At 39.2% G+C, this 15,304-nt stretch overlaps 1 protein-coding gene across 1 annotated transcript in view; it reads left to right on the top strand.

Annotated features, from left to right (window-relative positions):
- The window catches only part of ST8SIA6 (ST8 alpha-N-acetyl-neuraminide alpha-2,8-sialyltransferase 6), a 147,331-nt gene extending 132,320 nt beyond the window's left edge, over positions 1-15,011 (top strand). The window contains exons 6-8 of the mRNA XM_034644225.1: positions 3,369-3,481; positions 10,920-11,012; positions 13,052-15,011. Of these exons, the coding sequence (XP_034500116.1) occupies positions 3,369-3,481; positions 10,920-11,012; positions 13,052-13,520 (675 nt within the window). The 3' untranslated portion in view covers positions 13,521-15,011. The remainder of the gene's footprint in view (positions 1-3,368; positions 3,482-10,919; positions 11,013-13,051) is intronic.
- The last annotated feature ends 293 nt before the right edge of the window (positions 15,012-15,304 follow it).

Raw genomic sequence — 15,304 nt, 5'->3', positions numbered from 1 at the left:
TAAGATTCTTCCAGTTGTCAGTTTTGGTGACTGAATCAATTCCTTCACAAAGAACCATGGGTTTATGTGGCTAATCTTTGGGAAGTAAAGATGTTAAGAATTTGTGGTCAGTGGGGGCGCCTGGGTGGTGCAGTCGGTTAAGCATCCGACTTTGGTTTCAACTCAAGTCATGATCTCAGGGTCGTGAGATCGAGCCCCACGTTGGGCTCCATGCTCAGGGCGGAGTCTGCTTCAGATTCTCTCTCCCTCTTCCTGTGCTCTCCTTCTCTAAAATAAATAAATAAATCTTAAAAAGAAAAAGAAAAGAATTTGTGGTCAGTGAACATAACCACACATTCAGGGATTTCTGTGTGGTATGTTCATTGATGTATCCCAAGCTCCAGAACATTCCCCAGTGCATATATGCATTCATTACACATTCATTAAATAAACTAATGAGTAATGATAGTGTCATTACAAGAAGAAACTTCTTTTATATAAATTCAAACTTGGGGAGATTTTTTGTCGTGAAGAACATCCCATTGCTTATAAACATACACTCTCGGTCATCTTTTCATGATTTGATTAAAAGCAATTAAGCTAAGTCAGTATGGTCAAAAATGGGATGACCTTATGTATGCAGTTTACCAACCGTAGAATATTCAGTTCTTGCAATTAATTCCCTTTTGTTGGACCTTTGACTTCTTTCAACTAATTTATTGGTCATGTAAGTTGTTCCAGTTTTTCTTTGACTATTATAATTCAAAGGAACACTTAAATGGCTGGGAATGATTGAAAAATGAATAGAAAATTATAGAGAAAAAATATTACAAATTTTCTGGAAGGAAAAGGGAACCAAAAATCACCTATAAAGCATCCTAAAAATGCCCTCATGATGCGTTGAAATTACCAATAATCAAAAAGATAATAAGTACAGAATATTTATATTCCCAATCAAAAAAGACCTGGGAGAGTTTCACAATGAGCAACTCTTTCAGCCTTGCGATTTTTTTCTAGTGTTTTCCTTGCTTTAGACTGACCAGAACAGAGCAGCGGGGATTTTTTGGCTTCTAATTGGCACCTTGAAAAGAATAACCTGGGCTTGGTAATTCTATGTGCAATTACCAACAGCATCCATTTCCCAAATTTGCACTGATTTTTCAAAATTAGGGCAAGGGGGTCTGCGGGGAGGTAGTTCTGAAGTCCGTACAGTTAACCGTTGCAAAACAAGGCCACTTTTCTGTGTTGCTTCAGCACTCCCTCTCTGTGGAGGAGGCCCCTAAGGGAGCTGGCCTCCTTCCCGCCCTGCTTCCTGCGTCCCCACCCTCCCTGTTCTGTTCTGCTAGAAAAGGGTGGGGCACACAGCTCTCAGATCATAATAGATACTTTTGATGAATGTCCAGAAGTCATTTCCTCCAAACGCTTTGCTTAAGATACTTGAAAGAAAACAAAGTTGGTTTTCGACCAGAGGGAGAAATGAGCAGGCCTTGCTCAACATAGCACAGATTTTCCACTTTCATAGCAGCTTTATTTTAGGAAACGAAGTTTGTAACTCAGAGGTTACTCTTACCGAATATGAGATCCCCAGGCATATGGGCTTTTCCCCCCAGTTGACCAAGAAACCCGAGAAAACGTGTTATTTTGAGTGCTGAATTGAAGACATGTTTCCTTCAGTCATCTTTTCTGTCGTATACCAGTAAGAATATATTTGTATTCTATCCGATCTGTAAAATTCAGGATTTATCAGGGCACCATTTAGTAAACACGGGTGGAAGACCTCTTGAGCTAGAAGTCCAGCAGAGTTGAAATCGCCTGAGGTATTTGGGAACCATTAACTTCAGGCATTGCAGATACAAAGAGAACTATGGTACATAATTAAAAGAACATTGTATTCATTGAATGTGAGAAGCTGGGGAATGTGATAAGAAGAGTGTGACCTCTTTCAGGGGTTTGAACCCCAGCTCTGACACTTGCTAGCCATTACTTAAACCCATGCTTTTATTTCCCGTCTGTAAAATGCTCAGAAGGATCACATGTGTTAATAAGTCAGGCCCTTGGAACAGCGTCTCTCGTATAATCACAAAAATGATTCTTAATTGTTAGAGACAAACCTAGACGGGCTGAACCAGAGCTCTCTCTCTGCTTGTTGGCATCTCCCAGATGGAGCCTAAGGAGCACCTGACGGTCACAGGGATTCGGGAGTCCTGTGGGCTTCTCAGAACCACACTGGCTCTGAGGTGCTGCCATTGGTGCTGGTAAACTGGCTCTGGGCAGTAGGCTGCCCTGATTCATAGTGTGGGCCAGTTTCAGTGGTGTACATACCCCTGGTGTGGCCGATTAGCATGTACCAGTGGCTTCAGCAGTTCACAAATTTCCTGAATATTTCCCAGTCGTCTCTACAACCTGGTCCAAGTGGGTCCCAGCTCAGCACCGGAGGTTTTTTCCAGGGCAGGCCATTGGGCCAGCAAGCATTACTGAAACATCATGCAGGGTCTACGGTGAAAGATGAGGGGAAGTTAGAAGTCATAAACACACTCTCTGCCCTTGAGGACCTCCCCTTGAATTCTAAAGACAAAAGAGGTGAATCAGGACAATGTCACAGTGGAGTCTGAGCTGGGCCCCCTTGGTGCTGCTCAGGGTCATGGCATGACTTCAGGGAAAGTGACCGGCAAAGAAGTGCACTGTCGAATGGAGAAGTTATGTTTCAGACCGGGAAAGACTTGGGAAAAGGGGGAAATCTTGTGGGGCAGACAAGTTGGGTCCTTGGAGGAAATATAAAAGATTCGGGCCTTGGAAATTCATTTGAAATATGTCAGCACAGAGTTAGTAGGTGTCCCGACAGCACCGGGTCTGGTCATTTGCAGAGACGTCAGGCATAAATCTCATGTCATCACTGAGCCCGAAGGTCTGTTCAAGAAGCACAGGGAACTTCCACTAAATTAGCTATTAATTTTATGCCCAAGAATAGAGGATTTCATGATACTTTCTAATTGCTTTATTTCTTCTATTTTGCTGCAAACTTTCCTGTTTGTTGGAAAGGCCCAATGTGGGATTTTGCCTGGTCTAATGTTATGTGCTTAATTATGTGATGTAAGATACATTGAGTTACATTTTATAAATAAATGTATTATATTTTAGATTATTACACTGTACTGTATATGATACATTGGATATTCCTCTCAAGAGAAATGAAACGCAGGTTTACCGGATTTTTTTATTATGTCATAAGCTGGTCAACATGCTATAGCTTCGCTACCTCTGTTTATTTTCCTTGCTCTTCTTCTTTCCTTAGCATGTATAAAAACTTAAGCTGCTCGAATTAAGCTGATGATGTTTATGGTTCTGAAACTAGAGATATTTCGTGATAGTTTTTCACTTTCTCCTGCTAGTCTCAGCCTTTCATGGAGTACCCCTACAATGAGTGTGCAGTGGTTGGAAACGGGGGAATTCTGAATAAGTCTCTTTGCGGAGCTGAAATAGATAAATCCGACTTTGTTTTTAGGTAAGACCTGTCAGATTGATTGGTATCCTTGAAACCAAAGGTCAGTTGGATATTTTAAAGGGATGCTGTAAAGCTACTCCATGTAAATTTTGACCTTTGAGCTGTGTTGCTTAAGTCTACAAATTATCTAAGTAGCCTTTCCTGAAGTGTTAAATGGATCACGAGTTCCTCAGAATGTTAATACCAGAAGGATAAAACTGTGCTATGGTTACTTTGCAGAAACTCTGCTTGAAATCATGGTGAAAGAGGGTCTTCACTGCAGGACTTGTCAGAGCCTTCAGTGTATTGATACCATGGCTCCCTCAGAAGGACTCTGGAGAACATTTCCCAGGTTCACCTGGAAAAAAGAAAAAAAGAAGTGTGTGTGTGTGTGTGTGTACACATACAGAGCATTTCAAGAAACTTTTGTTCTCAGATAATACTCAAGAAAATGCTGACTTAAGCATTGCATTGCCATGCAACATCATTGTTTAGTTTTCTGGCTTGAAATTTAAAAAAGAAATTGTGGAGCTTCTAAATTCTGATATTTTAAAGTGTTTGTATCTCAGTAGCAGCTAGCTTGCAAACAGAAGCAAAAGCGGTTTCTCCGTGAGCCTGTGCTAATAAGCCAAGGCTCAGAGTTTCCGCACTTTCAGAATATGATGGAAAGATGATTCATCCCTGTGAGGATGGAGTTCAATTGAAATGCACCTTTTTAAAAAGTAAGTCGAAATCTGTTTCTTCCTATTTCAGGGGCACTGATTTCATACATCAGAGGAGAGCCTTTGATCCTTATTGATTTAATGCTGCCCTTTTTTAGCAACTAAAAAGGCAGGATTTTCAGTCAGTAGCTCCCCTCCCCCATCCCACTGTTTTACTTGAATCTCATTTTAAGTTTTCAACGCTACAGGTAATGACAGAACAATAGACCTGACAGTCCAGCAGGTCATTGAACGGGCTCCTCGTGATTTGTGTTAAAATGACCAATACCTGAATGATTTAGCCATTGAGTTAAAGCACTTGCTATGAAACAGCCATAAGGAAGCTAAATAATTCTTCTTGTAATAGACTTTTTATAGACTTAAACTTCTCAAACCATCTGTGGGGAATATAACGGCTACCCATCCATTTTACCTTATAGTAGATACACGAAATACAAGTTCAGGTTTAAAAAAGAAAAACAAACATCTCAGCAGCTACTTATTTTGAACTCTACAGTAAGTGTGCATATTCTAGATCCTACGTTTGCCAGAGGTGTTCCTGAGACAGAGTTCCCCGTGAAGTGAGTCTTCCAGACTGAAAGGCCAAATGAGGGCTTAGATGTGGTCATGGGCATTGAAATTGATATAAATGTTAAGCGTGTAGTCATTTTGGATATACATGTTCAGAGATTTATAATAATAGTCTGGAGACTGCTTATTATTGTTTGCTTTTCATTTCAAAAGTTTGGGAACTACTAGTTAAGTGGGGAAGGAACAAACAGAGGTGATGAATGGTTTTACCAACTACCACTGCATGTATACGACACTCCATTTTCCCCTTGGAGTCTCCTATGACTCTATTGGAAATCACCTTTGATTTTATTTTATTTTAATTTTATTTTATTTTATTATATTATGTTAATCACCATACAGTACATCCCCAGATTCCGATGTAAAGTTTGATGCTATTAGTTGCGTATAACACCCAGTGCACCATGCAATACGTGCCCTCCTTACTACCCATCACCAGTCTATCCCATTCCCCCACCCCCTCCCCTCTGAAGTCTTCAGTTTGTTTCTCATAGTCCATAGTCTCTCATGTTTCATTCCCCCTTCTGATTACCCCCCTTTTCTTTATCCCTTTCTTCCCCTACCGATCATCCTAGTTCTTATGTTCCATAGATGAGAGAAATCATATGATAATTGTCTTTCTCTGCTTGACTTATTTCACTTAGCATTATCTCCTCCAGTGCCGTCCATGTTGCAGCAAATGTTGAGAATTCGTTCTTTCTGATAGCTGAGTAATATTCCATTGTATATATGGACCACAGCTTCTTAATCCAGTCATCTGTTGAAGGGCATCTCGGCTCCTTCCATGATTTGGCTATTGTGGACAATGCAGCTATGAACATTGGGGTGCATATGGCCCTTCTCTTTACTACGTCTGTATCTTTGGGGTAAACACCCAGTAGTGCAATGGCTGGGTCATAGGGTAGTTCAATTTTTAACTTTTTAAGGGACCTCCACACTGTTTTCCAGAGTGGCTGTACCAACTTGCATTCCCACCAACAATGTAGGAGGGATCCCCTTTCTCCACATCCTCTCCAACAATTGTTGTTTCTTGCCTTGTCTATCTTTGCCATTCTAACTGGCGTAAGGTGGTATCTCAGTGTGGTTTTGATTTGAATTTCCCTGATGGCTAATGATTTTGAACATTTTTTCATGTGTCTGTTAGCCATTTGTATGTCTTCATTGGAAAAGTGTCTGTTCATATCTTCTGCCCATTTTATGATTTGTTTATTTGTTTCTCGTGTATTGAGTTTGAGAAGTTCTTTGTAGATCTTGGATACCAGTCCTTTATCTGTGGTGTCCTTTGCAAATATATTCTCCCATTCCGTGGGCTGTCTCTTAGTTTTTTTGACTGTTTCCTTGGCTGTGCAGAAGCTCTTTATCCTGATAAAGTCCCATAAGTTCATTTTATCTTTTATTTCTCTTGCCTTTGGAGATGTGTCGTGAAAAAGGTTGCTCTGGCCGATGTCATAGAAGTTGTTGCCTATGTTCTCCTCTAGAATTTTGATGGATTCCTGTCTCACATTGAGGTCTTTCATCCATTTGGAGTTTATTTTTGTGTATGGTGTGAGAGAGTGGTCAAGTTTCATTCTTTTGCATGTAGCTGTCCAATTTTCCCAGCACCATTTATTGAAGAGACTGTCTTTTTTCCACCGGATGTTTTTTCCTGCTTTATCAAAGATTAGTTGCCCAAAGAGCCGAGGGTCCATTTCTGGGTTCTCTATTCTGTTCCATTGGTCGATGTGTCTGTTTTTGTGCCAGTACCATGCTGTCTTTGTGATCACAGCTTTGTAGTACAGCTCGAAATCCGGCATTGTGATGCCCCCAGCTTTGTTTTTCCTTTTCAACAGTTCCTTGGAGATTCGGGGCCTTTTCTGGTTCCATACAAATTTAAGGACTATTTGTTCCAGTTCTTTGAAAAATGTCCTCGGTATTTTGATCGGGATAGCATTGAAAGTGTAGATTGCTCTGGGTAGTATGGACATTTTAACTATGTTAATTCTTCCAATCCATGAGCATGGAATATTTTTCCATCTTTTTATGTCTTCCTCAATATCTTTCAAAAGTGATCTATAGTTTCTAGCATATAGGTCCTTTACGTCTCTGGTTAAGTTAATTCCAAGGTAACGCATGGTTTTTGGTGTTATTGTAAATGGGATGGATTCCCTAATTTCTCTTTCTTCAGTCTCGTTATTCGTGTATAGAAATGCAACTGATTTCTGGGCATTGATTTTGTATCCTGCCACCTTACTGAATTGTTCTATAACTTCTAATAGTTTGGGAGTGGATTCCTTTGGGTTTTCCATATAGAGTATCATGTCATCTGCAAAGAGAGACAGTTTGACTTCTTCTTTGCCGATTTGGATACCTTTGATCCCTTTTTGTCTTCTGATTGCTGTTGCAAGGACTTCTAGTACTATGTTGAATAATAGTGGCGAGAGTGGGCATCCTTGTCGTGTTCCTGATCTTAAGGGAAAGGCTTCCAGCTTTTCCCCATTGAGAATAATGCTTGCAGTAGGCTTTTCATAGATGGCTTTTATGAGATTGAGAAATGTACCCTCTATTCCTACACTCTGAAGGGTTTTAATCAGGAAAGGATGCTGTATTTTGTCAAATGCTTTTTCTGCATCAATTGAGAGGATCATATGGTTCTTGAGTCTTTTCTTGTTGATATGATGTATCACATTGATTGATTTGCGAGTGTTGAACCATGCTTGCATCCCAGGTATGAATCCCACTTGGTCATGATGGATAATCCTTTTAATGTACTGTTGGATTCTATTAGCAAGGATCTTGTTGAGGATTTTGGCATCCATATTCATTAGAGAAATCGGTCTGTAATTCTCCTTTTTGAGGGGGTCTTTGCCTGGTTTGGGGATCAAGGTAATATTAGCCTCATAGAATGAGTTTGGTAGCTTTCCTTCTGTTTCTATTTTTTGAAATAGCTTTAGGAGAATAGGTATTATTTCTTCTTTGAATGTTTGGTAGAATTCCCCAGGAAAACCGTCTGGGCCTGGAGTTTTATTATTTGGAAGGTTGTTTATCACTGACTCAATTTCTTCATAGTTAATTGGCCTATTTAAGAAATCTATTTCTTCCTGTTTCAGTCTTGGTAGTTTATAGGTTTCCAGGAAGGCCTCCATCTCTTCCAGATTGTTTAGTTTTTTGGCATATAGCTGTTGATAAAAGTTTCTAATAATCCTTGCAATTTCAATGGTGCTGGTCGTGACCTCTCCCTTTTCAGTCATAATTTTAATAATCTCAGTCCTTTCTCTTTGTTTTTGGACAAGTTTTGCCAGTGGTCTATCAATTTTATGGATTCTCTCAAAGAACCAGCTTCTAGTCCTGTTGATCTGCTCTACTGTGGTTCTGGTCTCTAATTCATTGATTTCTGCTCTAATCTTGGTCAACTCCTTCCTTGTCAGTGGGTTAGGCCTGTCCCTCTGTTGCTGTTCCAGTTTCTTGAGGTGAGAATATAGAAACTGCATTTTAGATTTTTCTATTCTTTTGAGTGAGGCTTGGATGGCTATGTATTTCCCCCTTAGGACTGCCTTTGCAGTATCCCATAGGTTTTGGACCGTTGTGTATTCATTCTCGTTGGTCTCCATAAATTGTTTAATTTGTTTTTTGATTTCCTGGTTTATCGAGTCATTCTTGAGCAGGATGGTTCTTAGCCTCCAAGTGTTTGAGTTTCTTCCAGGTTTTTCCTTGTGGTTGAGTTCCAATTTCAGAGCGTTGTGGTCTGAGAATATGCAGGGGATAATTTCAATCTTTTGGTATTGGCTGAGACCTGTTTTGTGTCCCAGAGCATGATCTATTCTTGAGAATGTTCCATGGGCATTTGAATAGAATGAGTATTCTTTGGTTCTGGGGTGTAGTGTTCTATATATATCTATGAGGTCCAACTCGTCGAGTATGGCATTCAAAGCCTTTGATTCTTTGCTTAGTTTTTGCCAGGGTGTTCTGTCTATTTCTGATAGTGGGGTGTTGAGGTCCCCTACTATTACTGTGTTCTTATCTATATGTCTCTTTATTTTGGTTAAGAGTTGGCTTGTGTATCTTGCTGCTCCCCTGTTGGGGGCATATATATTAATAATTGTCATATCCACTTGTTGAATACTTCCTTTAAGAATAATATAGTGCCCTTCTGTATCTCTCTCTATGGCCTCTAGTTTAAAATCCAGTCTATCTGATATGAGAATTGCTACTCCAGCTTTCTTTTGAGGTCCATTTGCGTGGAAGATGGTACTCCATCCCCTTACTCTAAGTCTGAATGCATCTTTGGGTTCAAAATGAGTCTCTTGTAGACAGCAAATGGATGGGTCATGTCTTTTTATCCAATCTGCAACCCTGTGGCGTTTTATGGGAGAGTTTAAGCCATTTAGATTGATAGAGATTATTGACAGATATGATTTTAATGATGCCATTTCTCTTTAAAGTCTTTGTATCGGTTGTGACTTGCTGCTCTGTATCACTCTTGGGGCCTTTTTACCTTTATAGAGCCCCCCTTAATATCTCCTGTAGGGCTGGTTTCGTGGTTACGAAATTGGTTAATGATTGGCGATTTTGGAACGTCTTTATTTCTCCATCAATTCTGAATGACAGCTTTGCTGGATAAAGGATCCTTGGCTGCATGTTTTTCTCTGAAAGAGCTTTAAAAATGCCCCCCCAAGCCTTTCTCTCATTCCAGGTCTCTGTAGACAGGTCTGACGTAATCCTGATACCTTTGCCTTGGTACGTGAGAAATTTCTTTGCCCTGGCCGCTTTCAATACTGTATCCTTGGATCTAATATTTGCGAATTGCACTATGACATGCCGTGGCGTAGGTTTGTCCTGGTTGAGCTTGGATGGGGTCCTCTCTGCCTCTTGGACACGAATGCTTGTTTCCCTTGCTAGATTAGGGAAGTTTTCAGCTACAATTTGTTCAAATATCTCTTCTAGACCTCTGTTTTTCTCCACCCCTTCAGGGATGCCGATGATTCTGACATTGGATCGTTTCATAGAGTCAGTAATCTCCCGTAATCTACATTCGTGGGCGTGGATTTTTTTAAGACCAGCTTCTATTTTCGTTTTTTCTTCTACTAACCCATCCTCCAATTCGCTAACGCGTTCCTCTGCCTCAGTGACCCTGGCCGTCAGAGCCTCTAGTTTTGACTGCATTTGGCCCACTGAATTTTTAATTTCTGTCAGATTCGCTCTCAGGAAATCACCTTTGATTTTAAAAAGCATATGAGACTGTATTAGAAAGTAGATTTGTTATTACAGGATGTCCATTAATGAGGGCATTTCTGTATTATCTGTGATTGATCTTTATTTTTTGCAAGGTGCCATATCTAATTATTTTCTGACATATTTATCAGTGAGAGATGTACATGGTCCATTTGATTTTATGTTTCACAGAGTGTGGAATGCTGTTTCAACCTCAGTCCCTGTAGAACATGTCAACTTGAAACAGCTTTCCTTAGGTCGCACTCAGTGATGCTCCCTTTGTATGTATAGCTTTAAAGAAATGGTCTACTTGAAATTCTGTAAACAATACTTGGGGAGACATAACCAACTTTCCCTTTTTTTGTGAAAGGAATATAATTACTCAAAATTACAATTCTTAATTTGTTTTGAGTACTAAAAACAAATTAGTACTCAAAAGAGGAAGAGAACATTTATATGAAAACATCATTATAGGAACATTAGGGTTTTATTTATTAACAGCATAATTTGCTAGAAAAACTATCCATGTGGGAATCAGGAGATTTTAAGGGTTTTTTTTAATATGGTCTTTGCTTCTGGCAGACTCTGTCACCTTAATTGCAATGCCTCAATTTTTCTTAAAAATCTATAAATTGATGATCAACCCCTGTGGGAATGTAATCAATAGAAATAATAATTTTAATAAAAGGATTATGAACTCTTCAGAAGCTAGGCAAGGTAATTGTCATTTCTCATTTTGATATGTTTAAGGGTCTTAATATTGAAAGCATTTATCAAATTTGTATATTTCATGCAATGTTAAATTGCCAATTAAGAGTTGAGTTCTTATTAAAGTTTTAAATGGTAATTGGATCAATTCAGAACTCCTTAACAGCCTTGATTTTCTCCAATGAAATGACAGTGACATATGTGTGCATGTATATGTATGAGTTTTTTGTATAAGTTGCATTTTGAAAATACTTTTTTTTTTCAAATTTCAGGTGTAACCTTCCCCCAATCACAGGAAATGTTAGTAAAGATGTTGGCAGTAAAACCAATGTTGTGACTGTAAATCCCAGTATCATAAAACTAAAGTAAGTACCTCCAACTTACATAATGTTTGAGAACATTTATTTTATTGTTTAACATGTTTCTTAGTTTGAACACTAATCTTGTTGCTGAAATGACTTGCAATACAGCTGGAATTACTTTTGGGGAGGAGATAGAAGAATATATTCATAATTTTTTACTTTCTCTGAAGACTGTAGCTCACAAGAGGTATGACCAATTGTACCTCTCTTTTTTTTTTTTAAAGAAAACCATTTTAATTTATTTTAAACACTTTATTTTTGATTTTTTAAAGTAATCTCTACACCCAGTGTGGGGCTCGAACTTACAGCCCTGAGATCAAGAGTTGTACTCTCTACCACTGAGCCAGCCAGGCACCCCACCAATGTACAACTAATGTCATAAGCTGAACATTACTAATCAAGTGAAAACCGATTTATCTCTTCATCTAACAATAGTTAAGTTACTCTTAAGAATTTTCTTTCAGAATTTTAGCATTACTCTTTTATCTTGGGAGCAGCTTCCCGATAAAACAGTTTATTTAGAAACTTCAGAAAATGAGCCTTAGGAGAACCTGCCCCTCCCATTTTTCTTTCTTTTTTTTTTTTTTTACTATGGATAGTTTATTACCAAAAATAATTCCTATATTACAATTTTTAGTGTAGCCACTACAAAATGTTCCTGGTTAATAAAAATCCCATACATAGTTTAACTCCATTGGGTTTTAGGTTTGTTTTTTTTTTTTTTAAGATTTTATTTATTTATTTGAGAGAGAGAAAGAGAGCTTGAGCAGGGGAGAGGGAGAAGCAGTCTCCCCACTGAGCTGGGAGCCCAACATGGGACTTGGTCCCAGGATCCTGCCAAAGGCAGATGCTTAACCCACTGAGCCACCCAGGCACCCCTACTCATTGTTTTCATCAAAATTCACTAATAATCATTATTAATAAAATACACAATATAAGTATATACTCATATAGTTCTAGTATCTCTTAAGATAATGTGAAATATTATACCTGCATCCCAAAAGTTTACTTTCTAGACACAATCATGCATACTAGTATATTTACTAAAGTATTATTTAAATCAAAAGCACGGAGCTATCACAATACCTAGGGGAAATTTAAAATGCATGTGTGGGGGGCCCCTGGGTGGCACAGCGGTTAATCGTCTGCCTTCGGCTCAGGGCGTGATCCCGGCGTTGTGGGATCGAGCCCCACATCAGGCTCCTCCGCTAGGAGCCTGCTTCTTCCTCTCCCACTCCCCCTGCTTGTGTTCCCTCTCTCACCGGCTGCCTCTCTTTCTGTCAAATAAATAAATAAAATCTTTTAATAAATAAATAAATAAATTAAATAAAATGTGTGTGTGTGTATGAATATAAGTATTTTAGGTTCTTTCAAGGAAACTTATTTTGTGATCACATATACAAAAAGATACACAGGTCACAGGTGTACAGCTCAATGAATTTTTTTTAAAAAGATTTTATTTATTTATTTGACAGAGATAGAGACAGCCAGCGAGAGAGGGAACACAAGCAGGGGGAGTGGGAGAGGAAGAAGCAGGCTCATAGTGGAGGAGCCTGATGTGGGGCTCGATCCCATAACGCCGGGATCACGCCCCGAGCCGAAGGCAGACGCTTAACCGCTATGCCACCCAGGCGCCCCTCAATGAATTTTTTTAATGTATAGGCATTTTAAGAGTGTCCTATGTTTGAGAAAACATCAGTCATTATCAATTTGGAAGGTATTTCTGTACCAAAAAGCTACCTTAGAGAAAAAAATTACTCAGTTGGAAGATAAAATAATGTAAGATATATGTGTCCAGTAAGGATACAGCCTAGTAAGAAAATATAAATGAAAACCTTGGGACACCACGAAGGAGAGATGAAGACCTTAGCCTTGATATTTACAGGAAGCTTACTTGTACTTGGACTGAGTCCACTGTTTATCTCTTATATACAACAGTGATATAAATAGTTCAATGGCTTGGCCAGTGGTAAATTCAGCCTTATGTAACCAAAACTGCTACTTTGATGATAATGATGATGATTTTTTTTTTAATTTGGCAGATATGGGAACTTAAAGAAAAAGAAAGAAATATTTCTGGAGGACATTGCAACCTATGGAGACGCATTCCTTCTTCTGCCAGCGTTTTCTTTCAGGGCCAACACGATTGCCTCTTTCAAAGTGTACGACACCCTAAAGGAGTCTCGAGCAAGACAGAAGGTTCTATTTTTCCATCCCAAGTACCTGAGAAATCTAGCCCTTTTCTGGAGAACTGAAGGTGTGACGGAGTTTCGCCTGTCCTCTGGCTTGATGATCACAAGCGTGGCAGTTGAGCTGTGTGAGCACGTGAAGCTGTACGGATTTTGGCCCTTCTCTAGAACGGTTAAAGACACACCTGTCAGCCATCATTATTACGACAACAACTTACCTAAACGCGGTTTCCATGAGATGCCTAAAGAATATAGACAAATTCTCCAACTTCACTTGAAAGGAATCCTCAAATTACAATTTAGCAAATGTGAAATAGCCTAAGCATGGTGTCTTAAAATGGGAATAGTTTTAATAGAATGCTGTAGGTGAGTAACGGTATTTCCCAACACTAAAAGCAGTGGGTGTAGGGCATAATAGGAAAAGCCCCGAAACTTGGTTCGATCAAAGCTCCCCACTAAGCTTGCAACCTCAGCAGTTCATGCAGCTGTCCCAGTCTTCAGTTTCCCTCCCTGTAAAATGGGGACCATGATATCTAACTCTATCTAATAATCTATGAAAACTCTTGGCAAAGGATTTGGCATAAGGTAGGAATTCCATGAATATTTCCTTGTTGCTCTCTAGAACAGCTGTTTCCCCTCAGCAGACTGATAATTAGAGGCATGCTGTTTTGAAGACCCTTCCTGGAGAGAACTGCTGAATTGCCAGTTTTCATTGGGGTTCTTTCTCCAGCAGGCCTCTGTATTATCAGTAATATCCTTCTCATCCTCCTTCCTGTCCGAAAGAGTGCATCTAAGATATTACAGCTAACCCTTTATGATTCAGGAATGAAATCCTCCTCTTGGGGTGGTAATGTGTCTGCTTCCGATTACCTTCACTAGGGTCATTCGCTGCAATGAGGTGTCTAGCTGGATTTAGGCCAACTGTTTTCCTTCTTTATTTACATTTTTAAATCACTCTTTATAATTTATATTAACTTCCTGCCTTTACTCTTAAGCCTTTTCCACTCCCACTGATAGGATCTATTTTAAGAACATGAAAAGTAACAATACCCAGTTTTTCTTACCTGGTGTCTGTGGGGTCACATTCAGTTTATTTATTTTTTTTAAAGTTGTCAAACAGCTACTTCATGCCAGACCCTGTAGCAGGCTCTGTGAGAGGGACCTAATGGTGACCAAGTCCTGCAGGAGGAAAAGGACATGCATATGACCAACCATGATGCGGTATGATAGATGTTATTATGACAGCTGTGAAGAAAGTACTATGAAGAACAGAGGCAGGAATATTTCAGTCTATTTCAGTGAAGAGATAATTGCCGAATAAAACCTAGAAAGTGAGCAAGGTTTTAACAAATAGTATTCTAGGTAGAGGGAATATGGTAGGGGAAAAAAGCGGTCCCCTTGATTCTGATTCACCAAAATGAGGATATTTGAAGGTAAATCATGGTCTTTGCCCCAAGAACTGTCCCTTGAGGAGAGGTTGTAATGCGTGAGGACAGTGTCTTGGGCCCACCTCTGAAACGGGAGTCATAGCGACCTGATAGATTTCACAGGAAAGCGGTAAGGATTAAAAACAAACCAACACTCAATTCTCATAAGGAAAGGTGTATATTTACATGAGAAATAGAACTAATAATTTAAACATCAATATCAAATAAAGCTTAAGTGGTATTGAATATTACCATTTTCACAGCACTCCCTTCATTATGATGATACCTGTTAACATAGGTCATCCCTTCATCTACTGAATAAGTTCTTCGACTTAACTAAGTAACTAAGTTCCTACTTTGGCCGCTTGTCTTTGTACCATCACCAGGAGGGCAGAAATCGGGGTGGAACTGACTTGTCAGCATGCTGAATTAATTACAAATATAATTCTGAATTCTTACCTTAGCTGGAGATTGTTTTACTAAATGTTCCCTTTTAAGACCATTCTGCTGTCAGTCGCTAATTTTGGCGGAGTGCCTCGTTCCTTTCATTGTGGCTGACATTTTTTATGCCATTCTTTGTTCACGTTTTATTCTCCTATAGCAGATAAAACCTATTAGCTCCATAAATTGCTTGAAAGTTCATATATAAATGTTATCCAAAAGGAGCATGCTTTTAGTT

This window comes from Ailuropoda melanoleuca, chromosome 15 (assembly GCF_002007445.2).
Source record: "Ailuropoda melanoleuca isolate Jingjing chromosome 15, ASM200744v2, whole genome shotgun sequence".
NCBI classification, from domain to species: Eukaryota; Metazoa; Chordata; class Mammalia; order Carnivora; family Ursidae; genus Ailuropoda; species Ailuropoda melanoleuca.
The sequence above is the reverse complement of the archived record's forward strand: the minus strand, read 5'-3'. Positions and strand labels throughout refer to the sequence as shown.